The sequence below is a fragment of the Alternaria novae-zelandiae genome, assembly GCF_023758075.1.
Source record: "Alternaria novae-zelandiae strain BMP 2774 chromosome Unknown scaffold_10, whole genome shotgun sequence".
NCBI classification, from domain to species: domain Eukaryota; kingdom Fungi; phylum Ascomycota; class Dothideomycetes; order Pleosporales; family Pleosporaceae; genus Alternaria; species Alternaria novae-zelandiae.
In genome coordinates, this window is record NW_026056970.1 from 24,113 (window position 1) to 39,349 (window position 15,237).

General features: G+C 48.0%; 6 protein-coding genes across 6 annotated transcripts; 3 read left to right on the forward strand and 3 right to left on the reverse strand.

The window, feature by feature from the left end:
- Positions 1-2,281: 2,281 nt before the first annotated feature.
- On the forward strand, positions 2,282-4,545 carry J4E88_005380 (uncharacterized protein; the record flags this gene model as incomplete). Its single annotated transcript, XM_049399019.1, has 2 exons — positions 2,282-3,977; positions 4,439-4,545. 2 exons carry the CDS (start codon positions 2,282-2,284, stop codon positions 4,543-4,545), a joined length of 1,803 nt encoding a protein of 600 aa, XP_049254810.1.
- Positions 4,546-6,106: 1,561 nt separating this feature from the next.
- On the reverse strand, positions 6,107-6,796 carry J4E88_005381 (uncharacterized protein; the record flags this gene model as incomplete). The annotated part of the gene is made up of 2 exons (XM_049399020.1): positions 6,107-6,699; positions 6,766-6,796. The coding sequence occupies 2 exons, from the start codon at positions 6,794-6,796 to the stop codon at positions 6,107-6,109; spliced, it is 624 nt and encodes a 207-aa protein (XP_049254811.1).
- Positions 6,797-7,143: 347 nt separating this feature from the next.
- On the reverse strand, positions 7,144-7,608 carry J4E88_005382 (uncharacterized protein; the record flags this gene model as incomplete). The annotated part of the gene is made up of 2 exons (XM_049399021.1): positions 7,144-7,548; positions 7,597-7,608. 2 exons carry the CDS (start codon positions 7,606-7,608, stop codon positions 7,144-7,146), a joined length of 417 nt encoding a protein of 138 aa, XP_049254812.1.
- A 333-nt stretch (positions 7,609-7,941) lies between these two features.
- On the forward strand, positions 7,942-9,133 carry J4E88_005383 (uncharacterized protein; the record flags this gene model as incomplete). Its single annotated transcript, XM_049399022.1, has 3 exons — positions 7,942-7,965; positions 8,056-8,481; positions 8,534-9,133. 3 exons carry the CDS (start codon positions 7,942-7,944, stop codon positions 9,131-9,133), a joined length of 1,050 nt encoding a protein of 349 aa, XP_049254813.1.
- Positions 9,134-9,686: 553 nt separating this feature from the next.
- J4E88_005384 (uncharacterized protein) lies at positions 9,687-11,207 on the reverse strand (the record flags this gene model as incomplete). The annotated part of the gene is made up of 3 exons (XM_049399023.1): positions 9,687-9,829; positions 9,889-10,185; positions 10,241-11,207. 3 exons carry the CDS (start codon positions 11,205-11,207, stop codon positions 9,687-9,689), a joined length of 1,407 nt encoding a protein of 468 aa, XP_049254814.1.
- An 832-nt stretch (positions 11,208-12,039) lies between these two features.
- Positions 12,040-13,745, forward strand: J4E88_005385 (uncharacterized protein; the record flags this gene model as incomplete). The annotated part of the gene is made up of 2 exons (XM_049399024.1): positions 12,040-12,149; positions 12,197-13,745. 2 exons carry the CDS (start codon positions 12,040-12,042, stop codon positions 13,743-13,745), a joined length of 1,659 nt encoding a protein of 552 aa, XP_049254815.1.
- Between the last annotated feature and the right edge of the window lie 1,492 nt (positions 13,746-15,237).

The following is a 15,237-nucleotide window of genomic DNA, read 5'->3' on the forward strand; positions in this document are numbered from 1 at the left end:
CTAATAAACTTCTAGTCTATATCTAATCTATATTTTATTATAATACGCTATAAATAAAAGTATATTCTATTACTAGTAAATAGCTTCTCTAGAGGTAAGGCCTTATAGTAGAAGATAGAGGCTACTATAGTAGTAGAAGAACTTAGAGGTAGTAGTACTATAGCTACTAAGAAAAATAGCGTAAGTACTAATAAGATTATAGTTATAGTAATAGGTAGTAATATTACAAAGCTAGGCGTAGAGCGTATTAAGGTAATAAGGTTACGTAGTTTCTTATTCTAGAAGCGCAACGTTACTATTATAACGTAGTTCTAAGCCTATACCTTATAAATAGCTACTATCTACTTAGAGAGCTAATAAAGTAACGTAAGAAGAGAGACTTCTAGAAACTCTTAAGTATTCTATACACTAAGTTCTACTATTATAATACTTAGGTATAGCGTATAAGAAGAAGAAATATAAATATTATAAACTAGTCTTAAAGTGTAGCTACAACAAGCGTTAGTAAAGATATTATATTTCTTAGAGAGAGAGCTTATAGTAAGCCTTACTCTATATACTAAGCTAAGGCTTAGACAAAGCCTAAGCCTATTACAATCTTATACTTTATAATAGATAAGTTATACTTATTAGCGTAAAGCTTATTAACTAAAGTATTTTATATAATTACTACTAGCTCTAGAGTAGTTAGAATACTTATTTAAATAGAAGTAGCTATTTTAGTATTAAAGTTAATATTAGCCTAAATTTCTCTACTTAGAGTATAGAATTTAAACTAAGTAAACTACTTAGGCTAATACACTAAGTTAGTAAGTATAAAAGCTTTTATAAAGATTATTATAAAGTTACTTATTATAAGTAATAAAGTAGTGCTTTTATAGAAGTGTAAAGATTAGTAATAAAATTAGTATTACTATACTCTATTAAACGCCTTATATCTTAAGTATATAAATATAGAACTATATTATCTTCTTAAAGCGCTAGACTTATAACTATTATATTTAGAAGTATAAAAATAAATAAAAGATAAATTATTATATTATAAGCTTACTTAGAAAGCTCTCTTAAGTAGTAAAGCTTCTAAAAGCTTATCTTAATCTATACTAGTATAATTACGTACTATGCTCTTAAAGAGTATCTAGAGGTATATTCTATAATACCTTTTCTTTTATAAGTTATAATAACTTATACTTATAAGCTAATAGTATATTCTTACTATAGATACTATAATCTAACTATAAAGTGTGTACTACTTTAAGTAGTGTCTATTATTATCTCTTATAACTACTAGCTCTTACACTATTTATTATATACTACTTTATTACTTACGCGTAAATAAAGTTCTAAAATAACTATCTATATTATTAAAGAACTTTAACTACTTAAGTTAACTTATACTATATAGATATCTACTATATATATAGGCGCTAAGTATAATAAGTCTATTTACTAGTATTATTTTTTATTATAGTCTTTTTAGTAGTATTTATTAACTTATTATTACTATACTTATTATAAGCTTTATTTTATTTATACTTTAAATATAGCATAAGTATATATATTTAACTAAGATATTATAAGCTTAGAAACTAAAAAAAAAATAGTAGTAATAATATAAATATTAATAAAGAAAGTAATATATAAGTAGATAAACTAGGCGTAGTAATAATAAATATTTTAAATATAGTTAAAAAAGCGTAATAAGCGCTATTAAATAGTATATCTAATATAATAAAGTAATATTATAGTATAAGTAAAGTATAAAGTTAAAGTAATAATAGTATATTATTATAATACTAAAATTTATATTACTAATATTAGTACTATTTTCTCTTAAACACTTTATAAAGATTTATATTTAAGTCTACTTATTAGTTTAAAAGTTTTATAGTATTTAATACCTTTATTTTTTAGGCTATAATTAGCTTAGTAGCTTTAAGAAGTTTTTAGTACTACGCTAGCGCGTTAGTATAGCGCTAGTATAAGAGTTAAACGTACAGAATCTTAGAGGAGCGTATAATTTATAAGATAACACCTAGGCACATTCTCAGTTGCGCACATCACCGGTTGATCACTTATCGCATTGCTGATGTGTAGCAGGACGTGATTGTTTCTCATCGTGTTCGGTGGTATTTATCCCGACGCTATGCAATCAAAGGTTGACCCCGCCGCTGGGGACGATCAACCGGGGACTTAATCAAAGTAGGGCGGGAGAGGATGCCGTCATAAGCTATATAAAGACGAGCGGGTAGAAGCGTTGCTAACGAATCACGAAGCCATGATGTTTCCACTGCGACTGGGGAAGTGGGCCAAAGTTCTATATTTACTCTCTCTCACATCGCCTGTCGTGGAGAGCAAAATCGATCGCAAGTCGATTGTCCAGCAGTATAATATCAAGCTCAGCCAATCGAACCCATACAGCCCGGTTCAGGTTGGCAACGGAAACTTCGCGTTCGGTGTAGACATTACCGGACTCCAGACCTTTCTGCCGCACAATACTCTTTCATCCTGGGGATGGCACAACCAATCTCTGCCAACGACACCAAATCAAACGCTTCCATCAGACTACACCGGTGTTGACTGGTGGACCCACGATCGCCTCGTCAACTATGCGCAGCCCAACCCAGAACAGAAGGACATCAGTCAATGGATGATTGCGAACCCACATCGTATTAATTTGGGAAGAGTTGGACTGTGGTTCGGCGGCATCGCAGGAGGGAACGTCACCGAAGACCTACTTGCTGGTAAAGAGCAGGTGCTGGAGCTCTGGGAAGGTGTCATCAAATCCACTTTCTTTATCAACGGAGAAAAGGTTGTGGTGACAACTGTTGCAAGTCCGGAAACGGACACTATCGCTGTAGACATATCGTCCAGCCTAGTGAGGACTGCAGGACTGGGCGCTTTCTTCGATTTCCCGTATGCGACTGGGAAAAATAAGTTCGACGCACCATTTGTTGGTCTCTTCAACGCTACTTCCAACCATTCCACGACGGATGAATACAGGAACAAAGGTGCGACAATCACGCATGTACTAGATGCAACAACATATACGGCCGATATCGCTTGGGAAGGTTATGCCCGCCTCTCGCGCCTGCACAGAAACGAGCACAAATACATCCTAGCCGCCAGTCAGAGATCTGAGACGCTCTCTTTCACTGTTACATACGCTCCTTGGGTGGCCAATGTCTCTTACACTGCAGAGTCAGTCAAGCAAAAGTCACAAAGCTGGTGGGCAGACTACTGGTCGACTGGTGCATTCGTGTCACTTCCATCGGCCAACAATGCCTCTGCGAATGAGCTACAGCGTCGCACAATCCTTTCTCAGTATCTTCTCGCGGTCAACGGGGCTGGTAAAGATCCCCCACAAGAGTCTGGCTTGGTGAACAATGGATGGTACGGCAAATTTCACCTGGAAATGGTCTTCTGGCATCTAGCCCATTGGATGTTCTGGGAGAAATGGGACCTCTATGATCGCAGTATCGGCGTCTATGAGCGCTTTCTACCCAGCAGCTTCGAACGGGCTGAAAAGCAAGGATACGAAGGCGCGCGCCTCGGCAAGATGAGTGACCCAAGCGGTCGATCTGCGCCAGGCGAGATCAACAGCCTACTCATCTGGCAACAACCGCATCCCATGTACTTCGCCGAGATGGAATACCGATCTTTCCCGACCGAAAAGACTCTCGAGAAATGGGATGAGGTTCTGACAGGCGTGGCGGACTTCATGGCCAGTTATGCCTTCTGGAATTCCACAACGAATCAATACGATCTTGGGCCGCCCATGTATCCAGTCTCTGAGAATACTAATCCCAACGAGACGATTAATCCGACGTTCGAGCTAGCGTACTGGCGCTTTGGTCTCGACGTAGCGTCGAAGTGGCAAGCGCGGCAAAACAAATCTACTCCGGAGTCCTGGGTACACGTACGAGACAACCTAGCGCCTTTCCCCATTGAAGAGAACGCGTATGTGACGTATGAGGGTATACCAAATATGTGGACTACCCCCGAATATACGGAAGATCATCCAGGACTTCTGGGTATATATGGCTGGTTGCCCCCAGACACTCGCGTGAACATGACAATCTTCAACAACACCATCACCAAAGTACATGAGACCTGGAACTTTCCCTTTTCTTACGGCTGGGATTTCCCGTTGCTGGCAATCACTGAAGCTAGGAGAGGAGATGCGGAACGCGCTGTTAGTCAGTTGCTTGACGTGAACAATGCTTTTGATGAAGTAGGAATGCCAGAGGGGGGAACAAGAGTGCCTACGCCGTATTTTCCGAGCTCAGCGGGCTTACTGCTTGCGGTGGGGATGATGTGTGGTGGCTGGGATGGGTATAAAGGGCCAGTATGGCCGTCGCACTGGGATGTAGAGTGTGAGGGTTTTACGCGGGCCATGTAGGGTGATTGCTGAAACATATCATTCATACACCGCGAGTATTCCTAAACGTCGTTCTCTTCATCCCTTTCCTCTTCACTATCCGCTTCTGGAAACTCCCCCATCTCTATGAGGACGTTTGCGAGAGCAACACCCTGTTGATCTAGAAGTGAAACGCCCAGGTCTAGCATTTTCTTCACATTATACCTAAACCTCTTCCAGGTTTCCATCCTTCTCGTGTCCGCCACTTTCATCTTCTCTCGCCAGAGAAATGGCTTTCTTTCGAGATCGTCGTTGATTGAACACATGCGAATGGCATGTAACTTCCTGTCCGGCGGCAACGACCCGACGACCTGAAGTAATGACTCTAGAGTTTGAACTCCGTAACCAATATTCTCTGGAAACCGACGAAGCACAATCTGAGTGACTGATACAGGGACATCACAGAGAGGCCCTGTGGCATCGAAAGTATCAAATACTTCCAGAGAGGATGTGTGATCAAAGACCTCGGACATGTTGGCCAGTTGGCTATCGTCAAATTGCAGCATTCTCAAGCCGGCACCGTACTTTGCCATGAAAGCAGGCAGATTACTCAATTTCCTCCAGCTATCGTGCGGCTTCCGGATTGCAAAAGCTGAAAGCTTGGGCATAGCCGAGTGTGTGAGCCAGCCTATTAGCTCATTAGTGGCGTACTCTGCATCCAGCTCGACCAAGCGCAGATGAGGGAACTCAGATGATTCAACATCGTCCAAGCCGCGCGTCCGGCCTCTAACCCCCAGGTGGAGGTCTCTGAGGGCTGTGCAATGTTTTAAAAGAGAAAGCGCTTCCTGAATACGGATGAGGCGACGTCCAATGATTATATACAGCTTTGTAAGTTGTGGGCCGTGAGAGTGTACAATAGCTGCGATTTGCGGACGCTGGAGATCAAAACGACAAAACAATTCGCTTAAGTTCGTCATGCGGGAGAGCAGAGTGGGCAATGCAGCTTGCAACGCCATCAAGGCTGGTTCAGTAGGGCTTACGCCCTCATCTCTTTGGATCCAGAATGAGCGCACCCAAGAAGCTTTCGGCGCATCGGAGTCGATAGGATGGTCAAGAAGATGGGCCAAAGCTGTGACGCGGTTGGATGCTAGATAGTTGTTGCCGTCGATCGACAGATGGCGGTAGACAAGTGGCTCTACCAAGTCCTGCGAGAGGTCAGATAAGAAGAACGTGGGTTAATTCGGGATTGGTTGTACCTTCCACGACTTGCATACATACTGAAGTCTTTGTAGATCACGCGTTCGTTCTCTTCTGTACTCGAGAGACTGGTAGAAAATGTGGGTGTCGTAGGTGACCACATGCTCGAATATGGTGAGCCATAGTTCAGTGGGTAAAGTGGGTAAGGCTCGATGCTCAATCAGCCGTCCAGGGGCTATGTCCATGATGCGATCGAAGTGAATTAGAGACAGGAGGGTCAGTTGGGTGACGCTGCTTGGAAGGTGGATTTGTCTCGACACAGGCTAGCGCAGATCTGGTTAGACAGAACCCCGAGATCAGGCGAGCCCGGCTTGCTTGTCATTACATCTACTTGGGGGCAAATGCTAAAACACCCTGAAGCATACTACTTCTGCAATCTCCAATCCCTTCATCAGCTGCTCCGACTCCACAATTCACCTTTGCGGTGACGATGTGTGCGATACGCCACGCTTGTAAGTCCCTCTCACAGACCGCCAACCATGACTAGAGCTATGTCTCCATGAAGTCCTTCATGCTTGTTGTCCACGAGGTCATCTTTGAATTGGGTGTCCTCGCACATGCCATAAACGCTTTTGACAAGTCCAGCGTGAAGGCGAGCGGCATATCGTCAAGGTGAATAGCCCAATTCTCTTTCGCCTCTCTGACCCACACATCAACCATGAAGCGCCTGCCAGGGGATCCCTCCGGAGTTCCATCGTATATGGTCTTGACTATGCTGGAGCCGGGACGTAGTGGCTTGTAGAAAGGCTGATTGAGAAGGGCGTCACGGAAGGCGACTAAGACGGCGTTTTTGAATGCAGTATCCATGAGCATCTCTCCCATAACGTAGCTCTTGCCAAGCATACCGGTCTCATGATTGAACCTCCCTGTATTCTTCGTGGTGACAGTAGGGAATGTCTTGAAGTACAACCAATGAAGGTAAATTTTGAAGATAGCCGGGTCTTCGTCGACAAGAGTGACGGTGCGCGCATCAACACGAGATGCTGCCCATTCTTCCTTCATGGCCTTGTCGAAGAACTTTGAGCTTCTCCTGATGACAGCTTCATGGACCGGAAACTTGGTTCCCTCCTTGCCAACGTTCACTGTGATCGTGTCGAAGAGGCTAAACGCTATCAATATTGGTTCTTTCTAAGAAGTGAAGAACTCACTCGAAGGCGTCTGTCTGCAGGATTCGCCCATGTTCAGACTTGAACTCGATCGCCGGTTCCTCAATCTGTCCCGACATCGCTGCAGAAGATAGTTAATTGGCGGTTGTCGTTGGTTTTGTCGCGGTGTTTTGGAGGGGAAGTTGAGCAAAGAGTAGTGTAAATAAGAATGGCTGGAGCGGATTTTCATAGCGTCTCTAGGCAAGGTGATAGTGAAGATGAGTGGTAAGAACGCAGTGTCGCGCAGCAGATTGAACCATAAAGAGACGAGCGCGCCTGCCGTATCGGGACAAGGCGAGCGAGGGCATGTTCGGGTGTCCATGACATGTTATCCTTATTTTACATTCTTCACAGTATAATACAGGGTCGTAAATTCGTTCCTCAAGACCATCGAATCTTCATCTTCCACTGATCCAGTTTGGCCTCCCACCATGTCTTCTGAGGCGCCCGCTCGATCTCCTCCATCAGTCTGGTATAGTGCTCCGGCGCAGATGTTGGCTTCAGTACACCCGGTGACAGCGCATACTTTGTGCTATATCGGTTCTCTAGTAACGAGAATAGTGCGTTTACTTGGGCTTGCTCGAGCTTGGGATTCGCAGGCGGCGAAGATGCGGCCGGTGTTGTGGATGCGGGCGCTTGGGGCTTTGCGCCCTCTTCGGGAGTGGGTGTTATGGGTTGGACGCCGAATGGTTTGCCATGATGCTCGATTGCGCGTGTGAAGGGTAAATTTGGGCGCAGAGCGTCTTTTGGCCAGAGAGCGAGGAGGCGGGTGTATTGCTTTGTTATCTGGATTATGTCAGCTGAGTGTGTTACAATGCAGCGCTGTATACTCACAGTATTCGCCATGGTTGTGTGTGAATTGGAAAAAAAGTGAAGTTCTTCACTTTGTTCGGCCTCAAAGTCGATGATGCTTCGGTAACCAGGGTCCAGGCGCTATTGGATCGTGGCGCAGCAGCCGTGTCGCATGGCCCAAAAGCGAGCAACTTGCATTTGAAACGCCTCCTCCACTGCACCTGCCGCCTGACACGCTCCACCCACCTGCACCTCCCTCCTACAACCGCCGTCTCTCTCGTCCGCGCTCGCTGCCTTACCTATTCCTACGACTCCCCGCCTTGACGACACCCGATAGCAGATATCCCATCGCCCCCTTCACGTCACGCATCCGGTTATCCGCGCAACATGCCTAGCCAGGGCTACGAGAGGGTGCGTTGCCCCGGTCCATCCCGACCACCATGCGACTGCGCGAAACCCCTATATTGCTTTCGCAACGACAGCACTAATGCGTTAATCCAGGTAGCCGCCCAAGACGAAGAAGACTCTCCCCAGACGCTGCAACCCGGCCAGCAGTGGCCCCCGGCCTCGCCACCACCCTCCTTCCACTCGCGCGCATCATCACCAAACGGCACATCACGGCATCTCCTATCCGAGGATCCGATAACGAACGAAGAAGACCGCACACTCGCCGATACCTTCGACTCGGATTCGGATGACGACGACGATAACGATGGGCGCGACGATCGGCAGCGGCTGATGCGGGGAAATCCGAGGACAGAAGAGGAAGCGGCGCCACCGGGCATCCAAAGGAGAGTGACGGAACTGCCAGTATTCAACACACAAGCGCCCACTCCAGGACGGGTGTACGGTGGAGGAAACGGTGGTGTCTGGGCAAATCTCAGCGCAAAGCCTACCAGAGGGGAGGATGCCGAGGAGAAGCCTCCAGTACGTATCAGACTATCGATAAGTCGCGTGAATCACTGCTAACATGCATCAGACATATGAACAAGCTGCCGCAGACGCGACACCACCCTACTGGGAAACCACCATCCTCGCTCCCGGCACTTTTGGCGATGAAGTCTTTGTCGAAGGCCTCCCCGTCGGCTCCCTCTTCAGCTTCCTCTGGAACGCCATGATCTCCATGTCCTTCCAACTCGTCGGATTCCTTCTCACCTACCTCCTCCACACGACCCACGCCGCAAAGAACGGATCCCGCGCTGGTCTCGGTATCACGCTCGTGCAGTTCGGTTTCGGATTCCGCTCCGCCGTACTCTCTCCGAACAACGGTAGCAACGATAACCCCGGACAGGGATTCGACGGTGGCGTTCCAAACGACCCGAATGCGCACGACTTTGACCCGGACAAGGTCGGCAGTGGAAACACAGGGGGCAGTGATATGACACCCGCAGCGAGTGCCATTACAGGCAGTGACTGGATAGCGTACGGTCTGATGATTGTTGGCTGGTTCATCTTGATCAAAAGTGTATCGGACTTCATCCGTGCGAGGCGGCACGAGCAACTCGTTCTCCAGTCTCCCGACCGGGGGCTGGGTGTGGCGGTTGTCGCCGAGGGTGAAAGCCCGGAGCGCAGTGTATAATTTCTTTAAACGAGCCTCAGACTGGCATCTTCTTTTCTCTCCTTTCATAGCGTATTACTTGGTTGCATCTAGGGACGGCGTTTACTATTGTCTAAAGACAGATCGAAAGGTACGCGCTTCGCTGTTGTAGCAGCACATTACTGCACGATGTTCCTTATACACGTATCTATTACTTTATTATCCAAATTCCCTTCTGGAGTTTCTTCCATACGAAGTCCGTCACCACTCAGCTGCTTTCTCTGTGCTGATGCAATTCACTCTCTAGCGTCATCAAATGCTCAGCTCAAATCACACATGACGGTAGTAGAGATATGTTGAATTAGTCTATTGGCTAGTGTATATGCACAACATGTGCTGGGTATCTTTGGGGTAAAAATCTCAAAACAGCTCTTGGCAAAGCGCTCAAATCCTGTAGACGAAATCAAATCATGTGCCTAATGATGTGTTAGCGAACTTGTTTTGGGATGTAAGGTGCAGACGACTTACCACAAGGAGCCACCGCGCAGGAATCTTTGGCACAGATTTAGCATGCGACCCGTGAAAGTTGCGATCGTTACATTACAACGCACTTTTCGGTCGCATACACTTCTCCGTACTGGTCCACGCCTGCCATCATCTCGTTGTACCGCTGTTTGTTCTTGACTTCCTCTGGGAACCATTTCTTAAGGAAGGCGGCTTGTTCGGTGTCCAAGTTGTCTATAGTCACAAAGTCAGCATGATGTTCCAAGGCGTCTATGAGTCAGAGACATGCTGACCTGAATTCGCATCAAAGACCGTCTTCTCGCGGCAGAACGGACAGTTGTATTGCTTGTTGTTCTGCATGACGATCAAGCATCGAATGCAGAAGGTATGGTTGCAGCTAAGCTTTACGGGCCGCCATTGGATCTCCATGCACATAGGGCAAGAGTAGTCGTCTATCTGCGGGACGTGCGATAGAATCTGTGTGTTGACCTCTGCGCAGACGGCTTTGGCGAGGTGTTCGGAGAATTCTGGGTATTCTACCTGACGTGGGAATGTGGACTTTACGCCTAGCGCTGTGCGTTTATCGAATTCTAGTGACATGTTAGTTCAGCGTCTCCATGTTTGTTAGGATATGGGGGTATTTACTCTTGAGGATCTTGATCATGGCATTATGGTTGATCTCACCGAATCGCAGGCCCTGGAGAATCTCCCGGTTGATGTGCATGAAGGTGTTCAGTGCTTGTAGATTCTCCTTCTTCTTCAGTTGTTCCACTAAACCAGCCTTGGCAATCTTATTTGAGAATCCTGCCAGTCTCGCCATGGCCTTCTCCGAGTCGTGCGATTTGTGGTCCATCTCTGTTGTTCCAAAGAAGATGCCTTCTTCCACGTATATCTGGAAGATTTGACGCCAAGCAGTGAGCATTTTCCTGTTGGCTCTTCGGTCTGGATCCGTCAATTTTGCAACTTGCTTCCCTAATGCTTCGATTTGGACATTCATTCGCTTTTGCTCCCGCTCCTGCAACTTCTCCAGTCCTGTAACTTCACTGGTAAGCCTGGTGAAGAACTCCGTATCCGAGGTGATGGGAACCTCGACTGTACGGTACCCTGGTCGGTTGCGAGAAGCATTGGTCGGGGTGGTAGTTATAGAATTGGATGGATCTATGGAGTCGATGGATTGGAGTGACGATTTTGAGTCGTCCAAGACGCGCATGTCAGACATGCCCGTCTCAACAGCCAGCATCTGAAGCTTGCGTCTGGTGTCATCATCGAGCTGGGCACTCAGTACCTCTCCGCTCGACTCGTTTACGTAGAAGAGGAGCTTTGGATGGAATGCCTTGCGCGAGGGCGATGCATTGTCCTTGGCACTGTCGGGGTTGAGAATGTACTCGAAAGGTCGTTCTTGATCATCGTCTTCTCTGGTAGAAGCATTGTAGTCTTCGACATGTTTGAGTAGTTTGGACAAGGTGGCAGGGTCAAGGCCCACTTGCCGCAGCTCGTCGGTAAGCCTCTTGATGCATTTCTTGAGCTGCGAGTATGAGATAGCCGAGTCGACCCACTCTGGCGGGAAGCCCTCATCCCGGAGAGTCTGCTTGAAGAGATGGCCGAACTTCATGTTTGGGCAGGGTTGACGAGGTACCGTGGTAGGGCTGGCCGATCAGAAGGCGCAGAGGAGGCACGTGGGGAGCTGAGTGGTTGCGACCCTTAGCGGGGTACCTTCCACGCTTGTTCGGCCACAGTTCCGGGTCGGGCTAACGAAGCGTTCCAGCGATCACCGCCCTGGAATATGCAGATGCGGCTGTGTAGTAGAGAAGGATTATTGGGAACGAAGTGTCAAAGAGTCCCAGATGTGTGGTGGTGGGGAAGAAATGGTGTTGGGTGAGAGAATTACGACTTGTCAACAAGGGCGATTTGCGCCGCGGGTCATGCGCCTGTGTGCCTGGAAAGGATGCCGCTAAATGGAGACCCCAGAATTCGATGGAGATTCGTCTTAGGCCATCACGAAGACATGGGGATGCGCCTCTCTTATGAAGCAAATCAAAGCATGGCGTGTGCCGGCTTTCGGCGCTGTCTAGACTGCGGTGGCTCCAATAGCGCTCTTCTTCAATCACTGTCTGCTCAAACTTTTCGCCTTCGCAGTCCGCGACCAATCAACGCCAAGCGCACAGTCATAGGCGATTTGCTTGCAGTGACGCAACATGGCTCTTCGCGACTCACCCAACTAACACGATGTGAAAGCCGGGGTAGTCTCGGTGTATAGCAGGCTGTCAGCACGCGCACCGAGAAGCTGTGAAAGCTGCACTACAAACTTATATGCTGTCACTCTCCCATACACGCCCACACAACTGAACTGCAGCATCCAGCCACTGCCACTGCAGGTAGTCCGAGACCCGAAAATCTCGAATACGTCCGAACCGTACACCTAGCTGCATCGAGCCAAAGCCACTATGGGTGCATCACAGTCCACCGGCGGCGGCGACGCGCCTAGTAATGCCGGCGAAGTCAAGACAAGTTACTACGAACTACTGGGTGTGGAGCGCAATGCCACCCAAGACGAGTACGTGACACGACGCACGTAACGTATTCAATACTAACATCCACAAGACTCAAGAAGGCATACCGCAAAAAAGCGCTCGAGCTGCACCCCGACCGAAACTACGGCGATGTCGAACGTACCACTGCCCTCTTCGCCGAAGTCCGATCCGCATATGAAGTTCTCTCAGATGACCAGGAGCGCGCATGGTACGATGCACACGAGAGGGATATACTGCGGGGTACTACTGGCGAGGAGACCAGCGACCATTACCAGGGTGACATGAAGGTTACGACAGCCGACGACATAACGCAGATGATGGGCAAGTTCAGGGGGAATGTGGACTTCTCAGACTCGCCGAACGGCTTCTTTGGCTTCGTACGAGAGACGTTCGAGCAACTTGCGCGCGAAGAGGAGTATGCCGCTGACTATGACGACCTTGATGTACCGGATTACCCTAGCTTTGGGCACAAGGACGATGAGTACGAAGGTGTTGTGCGCGACTTCTATTCCGCATGGAACGGCTTCGCCACGGTGAAAAGTTTTGCATGGTTGGACGAATACAACCCCTCGCTTCAACCTGATCGCCGCTATCGAAGGGCTGCTGAGAAGGAGAACCAAAAGATCCGCGACGAAGGCAGAAGGGCGTTTAATGATGCGGTCAGAACGCTGGTTGCGTTCGTACGCAAGCGAGACCCACGGTATACTCCGAATACACAGACGGCAGAGGACAAGGCCAAAGCACAGCGGGATGCTAGGAAAGCGCAGGCTGCACGAGCAAGAGCTGCGCAGATCGCCAAGATGGAGCAGGAGGAGCAGGCGGTGCCAAGTTGGGCTACCGCACGTCCGGCGGATGAACTTGAAGAGGAAAGCGAAGGTGAAGTCGAGGAGGACGTCTACGAATGCGTTGCGTGTAACAAGACATTCAAGAGCGAGCGGCAATACGATGCCCATGAGAAGAGCAAGAAGCATCAGAAAGCAATCCAGGCTCTCAAGAAAAAGATGCAAAAGGACAACGCCCATCTGGATTTGGACGAAGATGCCCTCAAAAGCGATGAGATTCTACCGGTAGAGGATGAGCTTGCGATGGAACCCGAAGTTTCTGGTGGTGGAGACTCCGATGCATCCGTGAAAAACCTCGCGACAAAGACGAATGAGCTTGACATAGACGACCACACTACAGACGAGGAAGAAGGCCATGTGGACCGAATGGCACCTAGTAATACAATTTCTGCATCGCCCGTCGACTCAGAAACAAGCTCAGACGTTGACGACGAATATAGTTCGCGCTCCGAAATAGAAGCACGACTTGCTGGCGCCAGCACAGAACCCTCCACAGCACCCACCGAAGATCTCGACTTTAAACCTGAAGATCCCACAGAACCAGAAGTCACCGCCCCACCGGAACCCAAGCTCGGCAAGGCTGCGTTGAAGCGCATGAAGAAGGCTGCAAAACAGGCTGAGAGCGAAGAGCCCGATATCAAAAACAAGTGTAATGGCTGCAGCGCTGGTTTCTCGTCCAAGACTCAACTGCATCAGCACTTGAAGAAGCATCCCGAACATGCGGCGCTGAAATCTGTCGCGCAACCGGGTGGTGGGAAGAAGAACAAGAAGCGGTAGTAAAAATGATGGCACGAATTACGATTTGTATGAGAGACATGATATTCATGTATGGTTTGCTTTGGCATAGCGCAGGTGTTTGCTGGAGGCTAGATGATTTGTTAGACTTGCATTGAGCGGTTGTCGCTCGCATTTTCAAGGCGTCTTTAGATATGCTGTCACAGAAGTCACGTTCAGAACAGAAGCTGTCGCTGATGTACATTCACCACTTGCCATCAGTAAAGTATTCCATATCCTCTCATATCTAGGTTCATGTTCCTGGAGGTTTAATTATTACAAACCACCTCAGGATGAGACCCGGAAACCTGCTGGATTTCACTCGAGCATTCTCTTTGTTTGACGCGCAATCATACCCAAACAAACATAGACACACGACCCACAGTAACGGCTAAATGTGTTTCAAAGTTCTTGATTTCCACGACCGATTCTCACGGGAATTGCCAACAACCATCCGCACGCTGCCCGTCATGTCGCAGGATCAGGAGCTTGTACGATATCAGCGTCTACTCACACTCAACGATATCGGCGGGGAAGCCAATGAGTTGGGTATCGAGGCTACACAAGAAGTGCTGAAAAATGTGCCGTTGGTGTGGTGGGACGTCAAACAGCACATGGACAACGAGAGTGCCGGCTTACGACAGTATGCTGTTCTTTGGTCTTCAGGAGTGAAATGCGCAAAGAGACAAAAGAACAACAGTTGAGAGTAGCGAGCACTGTGATCTCTTCGCCCGACGACGTGTTGGTACAAACAGTTGTTTTCGTTGCTTGAAAATGCCCCAAATGATGCATATGTTGAGAATACCGTGAGGAGAGTCTGTATGAGCGCGTCCGAGCGCTCGATAAGCTTTGGCAAGCCATGGGTGCGTTCGCGAAGTGGAAGTTCTTCCGTGGAGTTAGTGCATATGCGTTTCCACACCCCACTACGCCCCTGCAAGTGCTATCGCTATACACATTATATCTCGGGTAGTCGCCTGACGGAACTCTCGCATTGCCACTTGTGTAGTCATGTTCGCGTTGCTTTTGATTCAAGGCTACCAGAAGGCGTGCAAGGCAAGACTAGCGTCTCCAACGGTTGAGGATTTCCTTTTTCTGGCGTGTGGGTTCTCGAACATCAGATAATCATGCCTCAAGGTTCTGATGGCATTGCCGTGTGCCGGGTCGAGCATGAGAGCGAATGCGTGAGAGCAGATAAATGATCAACCACCGGGATTAGGCCATTCCATTTCACAGTCAGGCATTCTGTCAATGTCCTGTGCCGCACTCAGCCGTTGTTCCACCAGGCCGTGTCGTATCGGCAAATGAACGATTGTGTTCCTATGTCGGCGAGTATGCAATGTTCCATGAGCAAGAGTGACGATTGTTGATAGGTGGCAGGGTCTGGGTTTCTCCTTGACATGGCTCCGAACACCAAAAAGGTCACTGATAGTAAGATAGAGGGGCATTCGGGTCTCTATGCGGCGCAGGGTCGAACGGGTTGGGGCGCATTGATCCT